Raw genomic sequence first — 19,965 nt, 5'->3', positions numbered from 1 at the left:
AGGAGGTGTGGGCCCTGATGGCCGAGGGAGGCAGCCTGGGCCAGGCGGGAAAGATTCCCCCTCTCACCCAGGTTGCGCTGTCGATGGCACAAGACCGAATGTTTACGACCCTCAGCATCCACACCCTCAGCGGCTGGCTCACTGCGCTGTAGGACCCGGTATGGAGACGGCGGAACGCTTTCTCCCAAGGTCACAGGGGTGCAGAGGAGCCAAGAAGTCCCTGCGGAGTGGCTGGGAGCAGGGAGGGCGCTTCCCGAGGCAGAACCGTGGTGCGGGCATCTGTGCGCCAGGATCCGGCGTTGCCACGACGGCCTCCTCCCTCAAAGCTGTTGGCAGTACTGGCCGTTTGTGTGCCCTTGTGTCAGGCTCCTGTTGTCCGCGTGCATGGCACACATCTGCCCCGGCTCTGTCTAGGGGTGCACCGAGCTCCCGGGTCATCATAGCAATGCGGGGTTGACCCCCAGTGGTTTCTCTCCGTGCTGTCGCTTCCTTTGATCAGGTGCACCCCTGAGTGTTTCGTGTTTGGACGCTGTCAGAAAGGGTATTGCTTTTTAACTTCTATTCTCTTCTTGTTGCTAACGTAGAAAAGCAGTTCATTCTGGTGTATTGATCTTTTATTTTGCAACCTCACCAACCTCACGTGTCAGTCTTGGGGGCTGCAGTATATATTGGATTTTTGGCCTGGGCCCTGATGTCCGTGAGGGAGGACACATGCCCTCTGCCTGTCCACATGGGCTGCTGTCGTTGCTCCTCCTCACCTTCTTTCCCAGCCAGAGACTCCAGAATGATGCTGAGCAAACTGGCAAGCGTGAGCATCTGCTCCTGCAGGGGAGGGAGTGCAGTCGCTCTTGGGCCATCGAGTGCAGCGTGAGTGCGGGCTATTTGCAGGTGCCATGGGTATGGCAGGAAGACCCTCCTGGTCTGAGAGTCACATAGCCCTTCCTCTTCCTTGGAAAGCATCTAACTACCATGATGTTCTTAACAGAATACCTGTTAGGTCCTGCGTCCCTTGGACAGACCCTGCTTGGTCAGGACGTGTCCTCCTTCGTGTGTGGTGCTGGGACACGTGGCCGGCTGGTTCAGGGTCCCTGCTCTGTAGTTCGGGGGCTCCCTCCTGACGTCACTGCCTGGCGCTGGTAGCACAGTGGGCTTGGAGCGTTTCATCCTCATCGGGGGTCTTAGAGTTGATGTCAGGCTGGTGATTCTTCCTCAAGTGTTGGGTGGGACTCAGGGAGCACCCCCAGCCCGGGAAAGCCTGCGAGAGAAGGTGTTCCGTGGCGGGTGCAGAACTCGGTGGGTTTAGCCTTCCTTTGCACTGAGCTCAGCAAGATTATGTATTTCAGACAGTTGATCTGTTTCATCTGAGTTGTCAGACTTACCGACACGAGGCTGCTGGTAATGTGCCGACATCCAGTGACTGCCATCCCCTACGCCCCGCCTGTCGTCTCCTGCCCTTCATTCCTAAGCATTCTGGCCCGAGTGCATCCACCTTGTTCATCTCTGCAGACCACTGTGGGTTGTGTTTTTCTCTTGCTTTCCTGCTTCGTAGTTCACTGATTTCTGCTTTGATCTTTGTTTCCTTTCTTGTGCATACATTGGGTCTAAGTCACCCTTTTGATTTCAGCTTTCTTGAAGTGGACATTGAAGTCAGTGATCTGAGCCCTTTCTTTTCTTCTCCCCTAGATGTTAGCGCTAAAAATTGCCCCAAGTTCTGCCTGCGTCTCTCTACAAATTCAGATTATTGTGTTTTCATCTTCATTTAGTTGAAGTGGCTTAGTAATTTCCCTTTTGGTTTCTTCTTTGACCCCGGGGTTACTGACAGGTGGGTTACCAAGTCCCCAGGTGTTGTGACAGTCTCCAGCTATCTGTCACTTGGTTCTGCCTGAATTTCACTCTGGTCAGAGAACACGCTCTGTGTGACGTGAATCCATTTAAGTTTGTCAGGACGTGCTGTGGAGCCCAGAAGGCTGTCTGTCTAGGTGAATGCTGTGTGTCCTGCCGGATCGCATGCTGTAAACATTGGTTCTGTCGGGATCTTTGAGGATATTGTCAAACCTCCCACCTTCTCTCTATCAGAATCTCACCGATTTCTATCTTTGCTGTCAATTAAAGAGAGACAAGTGTTGAAATCTCTGGCTTTAATTCTGGATTTGTCAGTGCCTTCTCGTATTTCTGTCATTTTTTTTATTTCCTGTGTAAATTAGCCCCGTTACCGTTCCAAAAGCACCCTCAACCCAAGTGACCATCATTGCTCTGAAACCCACCTCGTCTGATGTCCCCCTGGCCGGTGCAGTTCTGATTTCCGTGAGCGCAGCCCAGCTTTCTCATCCTTTACTTTGAGGCTACTGTGTCCTCACGTTTATGGGGTGTTTCTTACGAGCCACGTGTTCCAGGGGCCTTGCATCGTGTCCGGTCTGAGAGCCCCCGCCTCCTCACTGGGGTCGCACCATTACCCCGTCTGCCACTCTGACCGGGTTGGAACCTGTCTGCGCGACGTGTCTGGCCTGTCTTGTTCCTGGAACCTGTTTCTCTGCCTTCCTCTGGATCATTCCATTGGAACATTCTGTGCAAGTCGGTTCGTCTCTGTCTTTGACTTACTGTCCATGATCCTTTGGGCTGTTTTACGGGTCATTGCAGGACTCGCGTGCCTACCCCCATGGCCTTCTCGCGGCATGGGGCGTCAGACCCCTTCGCTCCTATGCTGTCTGCGCGAGCCCCGCCGCACCCTCCCCTTGGATCACACTTGGCACACACAAGGAGCCTCGCTCATGCTGCTGTCACTGCTGCTGGACAGTCAGCCATCACGTAAAGAGATTTAGAGGTGAGGCTTCCCTCTGCTCTCCGTGCAGCATGTTTCCGCGCCTGCACATGGGGCACGGGCCTCACCGTCTGAACATTTCCATGGGGGCGTCAGGGGGTGTTTGGTAGTTCTCTCTGTACTCCGCGGGCATCCACTGTCACCCCGTCCTGGGCCTCTGGTCATGTGCCTGGGTTTCTCTGGCTGCTTTCAACATGTTGTATAACTGCTTTGGAGCAAGTGGACTGTGATGCGCTTCAGCGTCATTTCCCTGTGACCTTTGGTGTTTGTAGGGTGTTCATCACCTTTCAGATGTTTGGGTCCTTGTTTCTCTAAAGGGATTTTTTTCCATCCTCCCGTATCGACAGTCCATCGCGGAATCAGCAAGCATTCACCGCAGGCACGGTGGCGGTGGCCCTGGAAGGTCAGCGCCAGACTGCGCTCAGGTGGGCCCTCCCTCGCACCACAGCCACCTCGAGTGTCCCAGGGAGGGACCGGCTCCTGAGCTCGATCACCTGGGTGCACACAGGGCTCAGTTGCTCTTGGGGGCCAATGATGTGACATGGCAGCCTGCTTCACCCGTGTATCCAAGCATGAGTGAGTGAGTTAATACCCGAGGTGGAGACGCAGACACCACGTGCCCCTTGCCACCAAGGAATGTCTAGCTCTAAGAGGTGATGTGAGCTGCCACAGTCACATGGCGAGTGCGAGGGGCAGCCACAATTGGGACCCCGGTCCCCAGCTCAGTCTCTGCTGCACCTTCAGCTGGCCACCCTTCACGCAGCCCCGTTGTCCCTGCAAGCTACAGAACCACTGCATGGCGCAGCTCATCTGGGTGGGGACAGGCTTCCCACACAGTCTGGTGCTGTCCATGTCACTGCGCTGAGGGCCGCTAGGGGACACGCGGCCCAGCCCAGCCCATCTGGCCTGGGCCTTCCCAGGACTCGGGGCCTTCAGAGCCGTCCGGAGGCCCCTTGCACTCGGTCCCCGCCCCATGGAGCCAGCGGGAGGGGGGGAGGCCAGTGAGGCTGTAGGTGGCCCAGCCCTCGCAGTTCTCCCCGCCTTCCTCCCGGGATGGGAAAGAGGCCTGGGCCAGGAGTAGGATGGAGCCCGGCCCCACGCCAATGACCTGTGGGCCCCAGGCACCCACCTGTGATGCACGAGGCTGGCTGGCAGCGACCCTGGGCCCTCACCGCCCACGTGCGCCCTCCCACCTCTCCCTCGTGAGGCCGCAGGAGCAGCTGCACAAACTGGGGCGAGGCACGAGGGATACAGAGCCATATAAATAGAGTAATAATAACAACTGTGGGCTCAGAACCGATCTGCAACTGCCGGGGCGCCCGGCCTCGCCCCCCCACAGAGCGCGCAGGGGAGAGGTCACCCCTCGCTCGGGACCGTAATTCCAGCAACGCCGGTATAATTAGAACATGCAGTATTTAGCTGTTTCTTGGCACAATTGAGAGGGATAATTGGGGGAGCTCTTCCCCCCACCCCATGCTGGACAAGCTTTTTGCCAGCTTGTCGTTTGGAGCTTTGTGCCAGGACGGCCTTCTCAGCATTCTGTCCAGCTTGTCCTGATCCACTTGCCACCGTGTCCCTCTGCCTTCTCCGAGGCCTGCTTTGGGTCCGCCTGCGCCAAGCACTGGGGCCAGGAAAGAATGGCCTCACCCTGCCCTGAGGGACAGCAGTGGGTGGGGACACGCACCAGAGCCAGGGGCTCACAGGACATTCTGGGGGCATGCCTGGGGCGTCGGCCGGAAGGGCCTCCTCACCCAGTCTGATCCGGAAGGTGGGAAGACATGGGAAACGCTTGCGGGGGGGGGGGGGGGGGGGGGGGGGGGGGGGGGGGGGGGGGCTGGGATGCAGTGTTCTCGGCGGCGGAGCGGCCAGCTGGGGGCTACCTGGAGGAGGAATGCAGGGTCGATGTTCACACCCATGTCCCCATGCAGAGCCCAGGGAGCCAGGCCACTTACACCAAAACTCGCTGCTGCTCTGGTGCATGGCTCTGGACTGGAGCCAGCCAGGCACCCCTGCAGGTCCGAGCTCATACCAGCCCCAGAGACTGACGGTGCCGTGGCGGGCACCCAGGGGCCCCAGGCCCGGACACGGGGCGTCTCCACCGCAGCTGGGTCCTACACAGGCCGTGAACACACCCATGTCTGTAGCAGGAACAGTGTGTGTGATCAGCGACCTGTTCTCAGAACTGCAGCTCTCAGAGACGCAGTTAACATCGGCCTTTCCCTGGCTACGGAGATGACATGCAGCCACGGTCAAAGTGGGGGTGCCTGGGAGGCTCAGGCAGTCAAGTGTCCGAGTTCAGCTCAGGTCATGATCTCATGGTTCATGGGTTTGAGCCCCGCATTGGGCTCTGTGCTGACAGCTCGGAGCCTGAAGCCTGTTTCCGTTTCTGTGTCTCCCTCCCTCTCTGACCCGCCCCTACTCACGCTGTCTCTCTCTCAGAAATAAATAAAACATTTAAAAAAATTTTTTTTTAATCTGCAAAGTGCCTGTGCACAAAACCGTAAGGAGCCGCGTTTAACTGCAGCTCCCTGAGCTAACCACTTGGGTTTTGTGATTTACACACTTTTTCTCTGTTTCGGGCTGTGTTGCATGTGAGTGTGAACAGGCGTGAGCATGAATATCAGTGGTGTGCGCTCGTGGGGCTTCCCCAGCACAGAATCTCAAGGCGATTTCCTGGCACACGTGGCAGAGCCCCTCTGCGCACATCACTGGTGGGTGCGTGGCGGCTCCCACAGTGTCGGGATCCTGCCTACGGAGCAGGGGCTCTGATTTCCTCGCAGCCCCGTCAGCACAGACTCCTTCAGCAGCTCTGAGCAGGTGCACACAGCCACCATTCACGGCCTGGGGCCACCCCTCTGCAGGGCGGGCTGCTCCCTGGAGAAGGAGGCCCACGCACTCATGGTGGAAGACCCTCCCCGAGACATGGCCACGGCTGCTCGCCACTGCGTGCATCCCCCAAGTCTCCTCCTACACCCCAGCAGACTCGCAGGACCCAAGCTTTGTCAGAGGGCCCGGGTCACAGAGCTGCCGGAGGTCGAACCAAGCTCGGGGCCAATGTCAGATACCTATGCCATGGGCTGGCACTTGAGAGAAGGCTGCCTGAGTCAGGGGGTCAGAGCAGTCACATCCAAGTGGGGGGATGGCTGTTCACCCCTGAAGACCCGGGGTACCATGAGTGGTGGCGGGAAGGGGGTACCTGGCACAAGGCAAGGGTCGGCGCACTCCTGCCCATGCTGACTGCCCTGTATTGTCCCCTCAGGGCCAGCCCCCGCTCCCCTATGCGGGGGTCCGGGGGCAGCACTGAGGACAGGGCCGGGCTGGGGGCAGCTGGGCCTCACAGGAAGCAGGGCTGCCTGGAGCCGTGTCCAGTTAGGTGACTTTACCCACAGATCCACACATGAGTTTTCACACCACTCAAGACAGCCACCAGTCAGCCGGCCTCCCCCGGGCCTTGCAGCCACCGGCTTCCCACCGGCTTCAGGGCTTGTGAGTGTGTGGGCGAGGTGAGCCCCCGGGCCGTGTGGGGCTGCTGTCAATTTGCCACCCGCCACCCTATCCTGACCACGGCCACCTCTTCCCTGGGTGTCCTGGGAATAGAGGGGACAGTCACAGAGATATACAGGCTGTCACAACCACGGCCAGTGCTATGTAGGAGGAGGGGGCCCAGCTCAACCCCACGTGGCCGCCCCTCGCTGCAACTGCTGCTCCGAGCCCTGTTCTGGCAAAGGGACAGCCATGAGCGAAACACACCTGTTCCCCTCACCTACCAGGAGAAGCCGGGAAACACGAATGCCAGCCCTGGGTCACTCGTGACTCAAACGTACCTCTTCCCAGGCAGGCTTGTCTCTTGGGAGCAAACGCTGGCAGTTTTCACAAGGCCCATCCGTTTGTCCATCTTTATTCTATTCTCTGCATTGTGCTTTCAGTGTGACGTCTGAGAAATTCTCTGCCTTGTCTTGGATCCTGAAATGTGTCCTCTGTGCTTGAAGGTTGTTTTATGTTTTACATTTTAAGTCTGTGGTAGGTTTGGAGTGAAATTTGTGTGAGGTTTAAGTCAAAAATTTTTTCTGTTTCCTCTCCCTCTGTGGGGCGGGCCTGGAACTCGTGTTAAGGTTGATGGTCATTGTTAGTGTGGACCTCTGTCGAGGCCCCAATGCGTGTGTCCCCCCAGGACATGACACTGCTGCCTGTCCCACGTGGAGGCCACCGGCACCACGCCCCATCAGCTGAGGGTTTTCATTAAGAATGGAGGTTGATTTTAGGCGTTTCCCGTGTCGGCGATGGGACCGGTGGCCTGCAGTTCTGGTGACGTGTCCTGACTGGAGGTCAGATAGCGAAGCAGCTACACACAGAGGTGACCTGCATGTGGTCCTGATGTGGGACTCGCTGTATAATTGCCCGACTACGTTAGCTAAAATCCGTGGAGGGTTTTTGCACCGAAGTCCACGGGAACTACCTGCCTGGACTTGTGTCTTCTGCCTGCGTGTATGCGCTGTTTCCGGTTTGGTGTCGGTGGATAGGCCCCTGCTCTGGGGAGTCCTCCCTCAGACCGCAGAAAATGCATGTTAATTCTCGTTTAAATGTCTGATAAAATTCTCCAGCGAAACCACGTGGGACTGGAGATTTCTTCCTGAGGAGCATTTTAATTACAAATTCGATTTCTTTAATGGCTGCCGGACTTCCCGGGCTATCTGCCTCCCCGACTGAGCCCCGGCACTCCATGGTCTTTAAGAGAGCTCTCCGTTCCCAGCTGTCAAATTTATGGGCATAAAGGGTTTCTTGAGTGTTTTCTTATTATTCTTGAAACAGCTCCAGGATCTCATTTCTGATATCGGCAACTTCTGTCTTTTCGGTTTCCATTGGTTTTGTTGCTGTTTTTCAAGGACCGACTTCTGGTCACAGTAGCCCCTCTCCTGTTTTCAGTGTCGTTCATTCCTCCTTGCACTTGACCTGTCCCTTCTCTCTCTGGTCTCTCGAGGCAGAGCTCCGATGCCTGGCGGGCCTCATCTCCAGCAGGGCACCCAGGGCTCTGTGTCCCCACAGCTCTGCCCGGTGCACCCACAAGCCAAGACCACGCATTTCTCCTCAGCCCACAGGGTCGTGGAAGCGCACCGTGTGACCTCACGTGTCTCGCTCACTGAGTAGGGGCTCCCGAGCCCCTGTGACGTGCCCCACAATGCTCCCGTCATCTTGCGTTTCCCTCCGGCTGGCATCAGCCACGTCCTCGCGAGTCGACTGGGCCCTGTCATGACCACTCACGATGCTGTCACACAGAGACGATACTCCACTCCAGGAGTCTTGAGAGAGTGGTGTTCACACTCCCTGTTTGAGAATTCTGTCCGTTGTCTAAATCTTGCTCGGGCGTGGACGTGTGTACCCACACCTGGCCGTGGGTTTTATCTCTGGGTTCCCCGTGTCCTCATTCGTGGTTGCCTTTGCCGCCCTCAGCAAGGCATGATCTTGCTCTCGACGGGACTCCCCTCCCACTTGTGCCCTTCCCGTGGGCCTCACCAGCCCCCCCAGCTGGGGGCTTGGGAGGGGACCACCCAAGAGGGGGCAGTCCTCCACTCAGGGCATTTCACGAAGGCCCTGCCGGCTGGGACACCACAGGCTCGCAGTTAACAAGCCCCGTTGGAGCCAGAGACCATGTGAGTGCCATGCACCGCCCCTCAGCAAAACCCCTGCCCCCGATGTCCCTGGCTCCCCCGCAGGGCCCTTCTCCGCGGCCATGTCGTGGCAGGTGCCTGGCCTTCTGGGTCCCGGCCGAACCCTTTGAGGCAGGCCCGGCTCCACTGCCTGGCGGGAGGAGGAGGCACAGAGGCGAGCACAGGCTGAGGTTCGGGCGCCGGACCACACTGACGACCAGCGGGCCCCAAGGCCTTGTTACAGCCGAGCGCCTTGCTCGCCACGGGGTACCTGCCAGCCACGCCGCCCTGTCACTCCCAGGTGCTGGGGGCAGAGGAGGCAGAGACACAGCCGCCAGCCCATAAATATTTCCAGCCACAGCCAGTGCGTCTTACTGGGCAATTTGCTTTTTAAAAAATTGCTCTCTAATTTTAAGTGAACAGCCCCTAATTAGAGTGATTTACAAGGTACCTGGGGACCGGGTGGTATTTGAACACGACGGAGCCTCACAGAGATTGATCAGCACAGTGTGATTTGGGGGCCCGTTCTGGAGGCTGCTCAGCTCCACACCACCTCTGAGGGAGGACACGGCCCTTCCCACGGAACGGCCAGGGAGGCAGGCAGCTCGCAAGCCCTTGTCTTTGAGAAGGTGGCCCTGGCCACGCCTCCTTCCTGCACGCCGCCCTCTGCCAGCCCCCAGGGCACAGGGATCTGTGGAGACCCCCAGACTGAAGACCACCTCCCAGGTGGGCAGGGGTCCTGGCCTGGCACAGTGCAGGGTGAAGGGTCCCCGGTTTGGATGATGGTTGCCGCCCAGTTGCCGAGCCAAGGGGGTGCCACAGCCCCCATCACTGCCCCCTGGCCTGACCAGTGCCCAACGTCTGCTCCCCCCCAGCCTGAGCAGTGCCCTGCATCTGTTCTCCCCCGCCAGCCTGAGAGTGCCCCACATCTCCTACCCCCCAGCCTGAGCGGTGCCCCGCGTCTGCTCCCCCCCAGCCTGAGTGGTGCCCTGCATCTGCTCTCCCCCCACCCCTACCCTAAGCGGTGCCCTCTGTCTGCTCCCTGCCAGCCTGAGCGGTGCCCTGCATCTACTCCCCCGCCCCACCCAGCTGTGGGAGAATCAGCCCCTCTGACATTTAGGGGAAAATTGCAGAATTGAGCAGAAGGCAGAAATGAAAGGATTTTCTTGGTAAAAGGTCAGAGTGGTTTCTCTTACTTTTGTTTAAAAATGGTTTGTGTTGAACTATGACAAGGCTAAATGCACAGACGTGCAGGGGAGCAGGATGGACTGCCCGGGGCGGGGTGAGCGCCCTGGTGAGGCAGCACACAGAGGGGGGCCGCTCAACGCCGGGCACTGGGAGGGCTCTTGGAACAGGACAGGGGGTAGGCATAGCCAGAACCAGCCCATCCCTGGGGTGTCGGAGGGACCCTACCACCCCGACAGGTGCATCCAGGCCTCCTTCCCAGGTAGAGGAGGGTGTTCAGGCCAGGCATGAGGCCTGCTGTATGCAGGAGTGAGGCAGCCCTGTAGCTCCTGGGAAGAGGGTGGTCCCCATTAGGCTGTGGGACCGACGGGGCCTTTAGTATGTGTGTCCAGCTCTAGGACAATTCCCATGCTGTGCAGTTCACCCTGCGGTGTGCTTTTCAGTGTATTTGGTGTATTTCTGAGCTGTGCTGCCACCAGAATCTAATTCCAGAACTTTCTGTCACACTGCCAACATCCTCGCACCCCTGTCAGTCTGTCCTCTGGGCCAGCCAGTCCCTGGCAGCCACTGATGTACCCTCCCTCCCGCCGACTTGCCGTTCTGCAAACTCCCACGAGTCACCTCATGCATGCATGTTGTCCCATGTCTAGCCGAGCACGTGTTCGAGAGTAGTCCTGGGTGCAGCAGGGATCCGAGCTTTGTTCTTTCTGTGGTTGAATACCAGTCCATCGACTGACACCCATTCACCTGTTCCTCCATGGGCGGTGTGCACTCTCTATTACACATGTTGCTGCCATGAACGCACGTATCCAGGGGTCTGTGTGCACAGGGGCTTTTGTTCCTTTTGGGTGTAGCCCCCGGAGCCCAACCTCTGGCTGTATGGTTAGGTGCTCACGGAATGCCAGAACGTTCTCCATTCTCCATGGTGGGTGCATCACTTCTATTCCTGCCAGCTGCATCTGGGGTCCTACTTCTCCGCACCCTCAGCTGCACTTGTTGTATCAGACATGGTTGTGTGCTCCTCAGGGTTTCAGGTGCTCCTTGGACATCGGTGTGTGCTCCCTGGGGTTTCAGGTGCTCCTCGGACATGAGTGTGTGCTCCCCGGGGATTCAGGTGCTGCTTGGTCATGGGTGTGTGCTCCCTGGGGTTTCAGGTGCTCCTTGGACATCGTGTACTCCCCGGGGTTTCAGGTGTTCCTTGGACATTGATGTATACTCCCTGGGGTTTTAGGTGCTCCTTGGACATAAGTGTGTGCTCCCTGAAAAAACCCTCACTCAGATCATTTGCCCGTGCTGTGATCGGAGCGTTGGTCATCTCGTTATCAGGTGTAGGAGTGGCAAGGTCATGGACTCAATCGGGCATCAGCTGTGCTGGTTGAAGGTGACTGTTCTGTGGGGTTTCTGTGGCTGGGAGCCTGCCTCCTGCCTGGCCCCAGCCCACACTGCCAGGTACACCGGACACGTCCCAGCCCCACGGACGGGCCACAGCTTTCCGGCTGTCATTACGAGAATCTTGGTACCACAGGCACCTGGGAGCAGGCAGGTGGCAGGTTTGGGGGTCCCTAGGGAGGAGTCTTTCCTGACAAGAGCTGTCTGGGAAGGAGGGGTCTTCCCGCCACCAAGAGTGCACACATGCCACGAGGTGTGTCCTTGCGGACATGTCCCTTCCAGCCTGGGCACTCCAGACTGCATGGCAGCCATGGTCCTCAGCTGACCAGGTTGCATGTACTGAGTGGGAGGTGCTGGCCCTCGGTGACCCCACCCAGCCCCTGACACCCCTGGTCCTGTTCTGCCAGCATCACCCACTTCACTGGACCGGAGCTGCGCCCTCCCCGGCTTGCGCCCCCAGCTCCTCCGCACCCCCAGCAGGCCAGAGCCCCGGACACCTCCCCGTCTGCAGCTGGCACCGGGGGACAGCCACGTGGGCCCCCACCCAGCTGGCAGGCAGCAGGCTGCTCCAGCAAGGGCCCCACGTGTCCCTTCTCAGTGGGATTGAGCTTGCTGGCTGGTGAGGCTGTATGAGAGCGGGCTATGTGCCATCCTGGATCAGGCAACCCCCCTCACCTCTGGGGGTCTCCAGGGCACCTTCAGGGAAAGACAGAGCACGGCGAGCCCCTGCCCAAGTGCTCAGGCCCCTTTGGGCCTCTGTCCACACCACTAGCCCAGAACACCTGGCCGTCCCCACCCCCTGACCCTGAGCACCCGGCCTGGAGTCCTGGCCCTGTGGCTGAGGTTTGGCTCTGCCCAGACCTGCCTCGGTCTCCCCATTTGCGCACGAGGGGACGGCCAGCTAGTTTTGGGAAGCCTCGCCATGTGTCACACACACAGTGCTTAGGGCTGAGGCACTTGCAGGTTGGTCTCCCTTCACAATGCTCCCCAGTTATAGGTGATGCTTCATAAGGAAGGAACGGAAGGTCCTGGAGCTGGGACCACGCCCCACCTTGGGTTCTCCATGACTGCCCGGCTCCCCAGCCCTTTCCTGCACCTTGTCCTTCATGGGGTCCCAGAACTTGCGGGCCAGCAGGGCTCCGACTCCTGTGCCCTCACTGCACAGACAGGGAAACGAGGCCCAGAGGGACGTTCTCTGCCAGGCCTGCTGAGCGGGGTTAGCTCCCCAGCACCGCCAGTGGGAACCCCCCATTCTGTGGCCTGTGCAGTATGACGGGAGGAAACGGGACTTGAACTCCAGAGGGTACAGCCATCCCTGGGTCAGCTCCCTGGGCGGCTCTGGCCCCTTGACTGTTCATCTGTAGAATAGGGGGCGGGGGTGTCAGGCCACCATTCTCATGGTGGCTGGGGTCGGAGGACGTGGAGGGTGGGATGGGCTGACCGGGAGGAGCTGGGGACCCGGAGCCCATGCCCCACATTGCGTCTTCCGGATCCCTGCCCACTGGGAGGGGCCCTGTCCCTGGACAGACGCCCCTAGTCTGTGGCCACCCGCCTGGGACAGGGTCTCCACCCCTCCCTGCCCTGTCACTGAAGGGCCCTGAGGGAGGGGCCGGGGGGAACTTCGAGAGCCACCACTCCGCTGATGGCTCTCCTCCGTGTCTCCGCCCACCCTGCAGGCCACGGGACCTTCGGGCGCCAAGATGCAGCTGCTGGAGACGGCGTTCTCAGGCACCGTGCGGGAGCTCATCGAGCTGCACCTGCTGCGCCAGGACAGCATCCCTGCCTTCCTCAGCGCCCTCACGCTTGATCTCTTCAGCCGCCAGACCATGGCCTAGCCAGCCTGCCCGCATGCCAGCCAGGTGGGCCCCCTGCCTCGCCCACATCTGTAGCCGCAGGACTGAGCTGCTCTGCAAGGAAGGGGCTCCATCCTCCTTCCCCGGGATGTCTGGTCTGTTTGGGGGTCAGGGGGCAGCGCTATGTGCGCCCACTTCCGGCCCCCTCCCCAGTGTGTACCCCCACCCACACACCGCTCAGACCCAGCGAGGTCACCACTCCGTGTGAAATAAAGTGTACTCTTTGGCCACCCTGCCAGCTTACTGTGAGCGTCTGAGAGGACCAGCCCGCTCCGCCCACTGCCACCAGGGGTGGCAGCCCAGGAGCCACCACCCCCACCACAGACAGGAGGGAGCAAGTGCTCAGGGGAGCAGAGTGGCCGAGACACACACCCCCAGCCTGGACTCTGCCCCTCTCCCCTCCCCCACAAGGGACTGATGCCCCTGCATGCTGCTTCCCCAGGTGCCAGTGGGTAGGTGGGGCCGAGCCCCTGTGTGGGTGCTGGCAGCCAGGGCAGGCTGGGCCTCTCATCGGGGTGGGGCCTCCCAAAAGCCAGACTCCACAGGCAAGGCTGGTGATGCCAGCTTCATCCCCCTTCATGTGCTGACCTCAGGACCTCCAGCCTGCACGCACCTGGGCACCCAGGGCGGGGGTGGGGTTCTCCCCGGACCTATGGGCCAAGGCTCCTACAGGCCCAGCTGGGGGCACAGGGACAGGGGCCGTCTTCACAGGAAGGGGTCCAGCCTTGGCCTCTATGCTCATAGCTGTGGGCCTGATGGCACCCACAGACCAGGGGCCTGGGTCCTTGGGGAGGCCTGGGTGGTGGTCCGCCCCTCCCCCCAGCACTGGAGTTCGGGGGACAGGAGACAGATCGCCTGGCATTGGAGTACCGGAGTGCCACCTCATTGACATGCACAGCTCAGCACTCCACGCCTGTCACCAGTCATGGGGAAAATGAGTCCTGACGTCAGCCGCCTATGTGTCTGCATCAGCAATGCCAGCCTGTGGCTGGGCAGCCTCACCGCGGGTGCAGCAATCATGTCATGAAGCGAGCCCGCTATCTGAGCCCAGCAGCTCCGTGGAAGCAGCCACAGGGCACAGCTTCACTGAGTCGGCCCTGCCCGGCAGCGGGTCCCAAAGCCATTGGCAGTGGGGGTGTGGGTCAGGACTAGGTCCCCTGCTCCCTAGAGCCCAGGGGGAGTGTGCCCTGGGGAGCCTCGGGCTGCACCCCCCATGCCTGACCCCCAACCCATGCCACCTCCCCCTGCATCCCCAGCCCCCACCCCAGCAAAGCTGAGGGAGACTCGCCATGCTTTCACGTCGGGCCGTTCAGTTCCAGAGCTTGGGCTGTGGACCCATGCCTCAGAGACACAGCCTGGCCAGGCCCTAGGGTCACCACCAAGGTCAGCCGCTGGAGCCTCTGGCTCTGTTGATCACAGTGCAGCCCAGATGGCTCTGCTGTTCCCACCTCACAAGTGAGAACCCGGGCTCAGGGTGGTGATGTGGCTTCCCGGAGCTACAAGCCAGTGGGAACAGGACTCTGGTCCAGCTCGGGCACTTTCCACCCTCCACTGGCAGTGAGGTGGACTCCAGATGCACCGAGAGCCCCCGCCTGCCCACACGGAAGCCCAAGGTTCCCCAGCCCACATCCCATCTCACTGATGTACCTGCTTCCAAACCCCACTCCCCAGATTGGAGGCCCACTGAACCCTGCAGAGCAGCCCCTCGGGAATTGGGAGGAAGCTCCCGGGGGTCCTGGCTTCTGCCACAAACCCCCCATGCTGAGTTTCCAGCAGACATCAGAGTGGCCGCCCACTCAGGCCACTGTGAGCAGCCGTGTGTGCCAGGCTCAGTCCCTGATCTTGTGTTCTGCGCCATCAGAAACCTGCAGAGGGGGTGGGGAGAGTCCGAGGCCCTCAGGCCTCATGTTGGCTTGGCCCTGCTCTCCCTCCATGTGGGGGCCCCAAGTCTTCAGCTTGGTGTGAGGAAAGGCCCCCGCGGGTGTTCTGGGGCCCCAGCCTGGGAGCATGGAGGGCCAGGGATGGGCGGGGAGGCCACGCCCTTCCCTTTTCTCCTCTGCCCCATGGAGAGCTGGAGGGGCTAGCTGCTTGTGCAACAGAAAGGGATGCAGAATCACCAGCCTGTACAGATGCCCTGCGTGGCACCTTGTGTGCATGCCTGTCCATCGTCCCTGCATGCAGATGGCGCTTACTGGGGACAGGCACCCTCCAGGGCAGTGAGCATAGGCCAGTTCTTGCTCAAATGGCTTAGGTAGGGGGGTCCAGCTGGGCTCCGGCAGCAGGCAGACCTCAAGGGACAGGGATGGCCTGGATCATGGGCCAGGACACAAGCTCTTGACCTCTACCCCATGGGTGGCAGAGAGAACGGTCAGCAGTGGGACATGGTGGCTGGATGCCCCCTAAGGGGGTGTTGGTTGCAGGGCCAGCCCAGGCCAAAAAAGGAATGTTCTGGAAGGATTTGGGTCAGAGCTGAGGAATTGGGCTGCAACGTGCCACAGCCCCTACTCCCACTGGTGGACATGTGGCCCCATGGCCACCACCTACCCACTGCCCGACACATGCCATGAGGCCCCATGGCTGCAGGGCCCCCTCACCACTCTCCAAAATGATTCCTAAACTGCCCCCGAAGATGTTGCCCCCTCTTGAGTTAGGGTGCCTGGCTGGGTCAAGGATGGGCAGAGCCTGAGCCGCCTGCTCGCTGTCCCCAGTTCTGCAGGACCGGATGGGTGCCGGGCAGCTCAAATCCAGCAAAGAGGCTTCCTCAGATACGGATGCCCAGACATGTGTCCCATCCCTGCCACAGTCCCCCACTCCCTCCCTCCACAGAGAGTGGGTCTCCCAAGGACGCTTCCAGCTGGAGAACTCCCCCATGTGGCGCTGATGCATGGGCCACCCTGAGGTGGACAGTGGCTGTGCTCTGACTACAGGGTTTTCCTTTCCAGAAGGAAGCAGGAAGACGCAAGCAGTGGGACCCAGAGCACAGCTCCTGCCAACATGCCCCAGGCTGGCTCCCCTCAGCTGGACTCGGCCCAGTCCCCTCGGGCCCCCAGGGAGCCGGGGAGGCGCAGACAGCCATGCGAGCCTGCCCCACTGAGTTCCCAGCCGCCAGGCCACGGAAAGTTCCGGTTCAGGCAGATCCCCACCTCTGCCAACTCATCAGTGGGCACCCAGCGCTAAATGGTTCTTAAGCCGCTAATGACTAATTTTAAGGGATTAGTGCCACAGCGATAAACTCTAATTGCCAGGATGTAACAGGATTTGTGTGCAACAAGCCTCCCTCCAGCTTCCCGGAGGCTCGCAGGGAGGACAGCGCCGCCTGCCGGGGTGTCCCCTGGACACCCCCCCAGCACCCTGCCTCCCTGTGCATCCTTGGGACCCCCTCCCCTCCTGCCACCAGCACGCAGCCTCCCTGTGTGTCCATGGGCCAGCAGCAGAGCTGGTCAGAGCACAGGTTCTCAGTTTTCAGGCCCTGCCCAGACCCTCTGAATCAGAATCTGCTTTTGATGTGACCCACAGGCGGTTCTCATGCCCGGTTTGAAGGGCACTCACTGGTTCTCAGCGCTACCTCCCACCTGCAAGCTCCCCGCAGGGGCTGGTTCTGGATGGGGCGAGGCCCAGAGCGGGTAGGCCTGGTCTCCGGCCACAGGCGCACATGGCTCTGGCCTGGACCCTCACCAGCCCTCCTGAGTTCTGCACGACCCCAGCTCCTGGGTCAGACTCAGCCCATGTCCCTCACGGTTAAATATCACCTGGATGCCAGATCCAAGCAGGGTGCAGGCATGGACCTCCAGGCTGGAGTGTGCATGTGTGTACGTGTGACTGAGCGAGTGTGTTTGTATTTGCACAGACATGACTGTGTGCATGTGGACACATGTGTGTGCTGTGAACACACAAGTGCTCACAGCAAGGCGGGGCTCACCAACTGCTACATTTCTGCTCCAGGCCAGAGAGGCTAGGGCCTTGCCCAGCGTCACGCAGTGCAAGTCTCGAGGGCAGACACCAGCGGGTCCGTCCCGCCCCTCGCGTCATCGTGGACCGTGTTTTCCACATAAGAAAAGCTGTCCAGCAATAGAAACACGGAGTGAGAAGTCCCCATATGGCCCGGCCTCTCCCGTCTGTGGACGGCCCCACACACAGAACCTCCTTGCTTGGATTCTCTCAGTTTGTGTGGTGTGTAACTCGCTGTGCTGCTCTGCACCTAACAGTCTCAGAAATGTTCCACGAGAGCATCTCTTGATGCCCTTCATTGGGGTTATTTTGCTGTTGATGTTATTTCTGAATCACTTGAGAAGTTTGATTGAAAACTATAACATACAGGGGCACTTGGGTGGCTCAGTCGGTTAAGTGTCTGACTTTGGCTCAGGTCATGATCTCACAGCTTGTGGGTTCAAGCCCCACATTGGGCTCCATGCTGACTGCCAGCTCAGAGCCTGGAGCCTTCTTCAGATTCTGTATCTCCCACTCTCTCTGACCCTGCCCTGCTTACTCTGTCTCTCTGTCTCTCTCTCTCAGAAATAAAAACATTAAAAAAATGTTTTAAAAAGAAAACGATAACTTACAGAAACACCAGATTCTCATTTTAAAGTAAAATCGACAGCATCCCTCACAACTGCCGTAGTTCTGGGCCATTTAGGTTGTCACTTTGGGAAACACACAGAAGCCAAATGACACCAACCCGAAACCTAAGTCCCGGATTCGTGACTCTGATCCATACCTCACTTCCGACTCCACGTTTCCCAAATGTACCTTACAAGAGTGAGCAGTGGGCTCAGGGGTTTCCAGCTGGTGACTGGTCCCAAGACCTGGACTCCTGGGGTGCCTTGGACCCAAGTCCTCTCCTGCCTTGCCATCCCCATGTCTCCCCGGCCCACCTCCGTCAAGGGCTGAGTTCCCCAAATCCACAGGTTGAAGTCCCAGGACCTGGAATATGATGTATTTGGAGACAGGGGTCTGTGAAGAGGGGGTTAAGGTAAGAGGAGCTCACGAGGGTGGGCCCAGCCCAGTAGGACTGGGGTCCTGTAAGAGGAGGGGATCGGGACACATACACGCACAGGGGATGATGACGTGAGGACACAGGGAGAACACGGTGTCTCCATGCCACGGAGGGGACTCAGGAGGATCGAACTTCCAGCCTCCCAGAAGAGAGGAGGGATTTCTGTTGAAGGCCCCCAGTGTGTGGTGGTATTTGTTACAGCGGCCCAAACTGACTGATACACCCTCATCTCCCGAACCCGCTTCATTCTCCCTTATGGCACCTCTGCCCCTGCCCAGCATCTTCTTCATGCATATTTTATTAACAACACACACATAGTACGTTACAGCGCACACGGTACACAGTTTCCGTAAGGTTCGCATCTTCTGGGGAACCCACAGAACACAGCTCAGTCTGACAGAAACACACGCAAACCACACGTGTCACTTGAAATTTAAGTGAGAAGAGGGGGCACCTGGGAGGCTCAGCTGAGTGTCCAACTTCAGCTCAGGTCATGATCTCATGGTTCATGGGTTCAAGCCCATATCAGGTTCTGTGCTGGCAGCTCAGAGCCTGGAGCTGCTTCGGAATCTGTGTCTCCCTCTCCCTCCACCCCTCCCCTGCTTGCGCATTCTGTCTCTCAAAAATAAACATGGAAAAATTTTTAATTAAAAAAATAAAAAGAAACAGGTGATGTTACGTTTAAGATATGTATTTTATTTTTTTTTTAAGATATGTATTTTATTGAAACCAATGATTCCAAAAGGTTACTTCAGTGTGTAATCAATGTAAATAATTAATGAGATATCATTTTACTGTCTCTTTACCATCCACCACGTCTGGGAAATCGGCGGTCTTTGTTCCCATCACCACCCTCCTTCATTGTAATAGGACCTTGTTGTGTCCACCACAGGTCACTCGGGGCTCACTGTGCGTGTGAAGGGCACTGTCAAGAGCAGTGGCTGTCCCCACAGGTTCCCTGGGAGTCCATGGGGACCTGACAGCCAGGAAGCCGTGAGTGGTGTCCCCCATCCGATGCTGGCCCTGCCCCAGCCTGCAGGGCTCTGGGTCTCCTCCGCACAGTGAGCCTCAGTCTCCACATCTCGAAAATGGACTGCCAGCTGGGGGCCATCCTTTCCCTGCCCCGCCGCTGCCCCCTCTACCTCCCAGGGCTCCCTGTGGGGTCTGGTTAGTATAACGCCGTAATTAGCCCAATTACCAACAGCCTTCATGACTCTTTTCTCCTTTTTTTTTTTAACTTAAAATGGAAATTAAATCTTGCACCAGGTTTACAGGCTGTTAACGGAATTCACTAATCAAACCCCAACACCAAGTCCTTGAAAATGAGAATTTAAAAAGGTCTGCATTTGCATATTCATGTTTTTAATAGGGTTCAGAAGGTATATTTGCAACTGATGAAAAGGATTAATTAAACCTAATTTACATTGGTGGAGCACCTTAACCCCTTCTGAGCTGGCCTGAGGCTGGCCCTGGAGGGCCTGAGGGAGAAATGTGGCCAGAGGCCTGCACCGTCAGTCCGTGCCCCTCCTGTGGCTGCATCCCGGGAGCCTGGGTCCCAGTCCCCACGGCTGCTGCACAGGGAACGAGGCACAGGGAACGAGGCCCCGGTGTTGTGACCCTCACATTGTGACCCTGGCAGGAGGCAGGGATGGTGTTTTCTGTTTAAAAAACACACATACCTGGGGCTTTTATTTTTCTTGTTCACATTAGTCATGGAAAACGCTTGGAAAGTGTAGGAAAGTCTCAGGAAGAAAAGGAACATAACCACTCTACACTTTGGCTGGCATGTCTTCTGGAACTTTCCCCTTGAGCCTGTGCACGCGCGTGGGTGCACATGCGTGTCGCACGCATGAGGCTTCTGTGCGCATGAGCGTGCGCCTCCAGCTACCGCAGCGGCGCCCACCCCCCTCCTCCCCACACCCCCCCACCCCCCCCATCCCCGTTGGCTTTATCGGATCCCCTTTGTCAGGACTCGTGCTTCCCCTCTCATTGCCATCACTTTGCAGCAACCGCCGGTACCACTGCCGGGGCACCCGGCCACCCCGCTGCACACCCCTCCTCGGGAAGCCTGGCAGTCAAAGG

General features: G+C 58.7%; 1 protein-coding gene across 3 annotated transcripts in view; it reads left to right on the top strand.

Moving 5' to 3' along the window:
• MAD1L1 (mitotic arrest deficient 1 like 1) overlaps window positions 1–13,133 on the top strand; it is a 304,019-nt gene extending 290,886 nt beyond the window's left edge. For all 3 annotated transcript variants that reach the window (XM_039226020.1, XM_039226018.1, XM_039226019.1), the window contains one exon: window positions 12,714–13,133. In XM_039226020.1, coding sequence (XP_039081951.1) covers window positions 12,714–12,872 — 159 coding nt within the window. In that variant the 3' untranslated portion in view covers window positions 12,873–13,133. The remainder of the gene's footprint in view (window positions 1–12,713) is intronic.
• The last annotated feature ends 6,832 nt before the right edge of the window (window positions 13,134–19,965 follow it).

Source organism: Hyaena hyaena, unplaced genomic scaffold (assembly GCF_003009895.1).
Source record: "Hyaena hyaena isolate Hyena2069 unplaced genomic scaffold, ASM300989v1 scaffold_20, whole genome shotgun sequence".
Classification (NCBI taxonomy): domain Eukaryota; kingdom Metazoa; phylum Chordata; class Mammalia; order Carnivora; family Hyaenidae; genus Hyaena; species Hyaena hyaena.
Note: the sequence above shows the minus strand (reverse complement) of the source record. Positions and strands in the feature narration are given on the sequence as shown.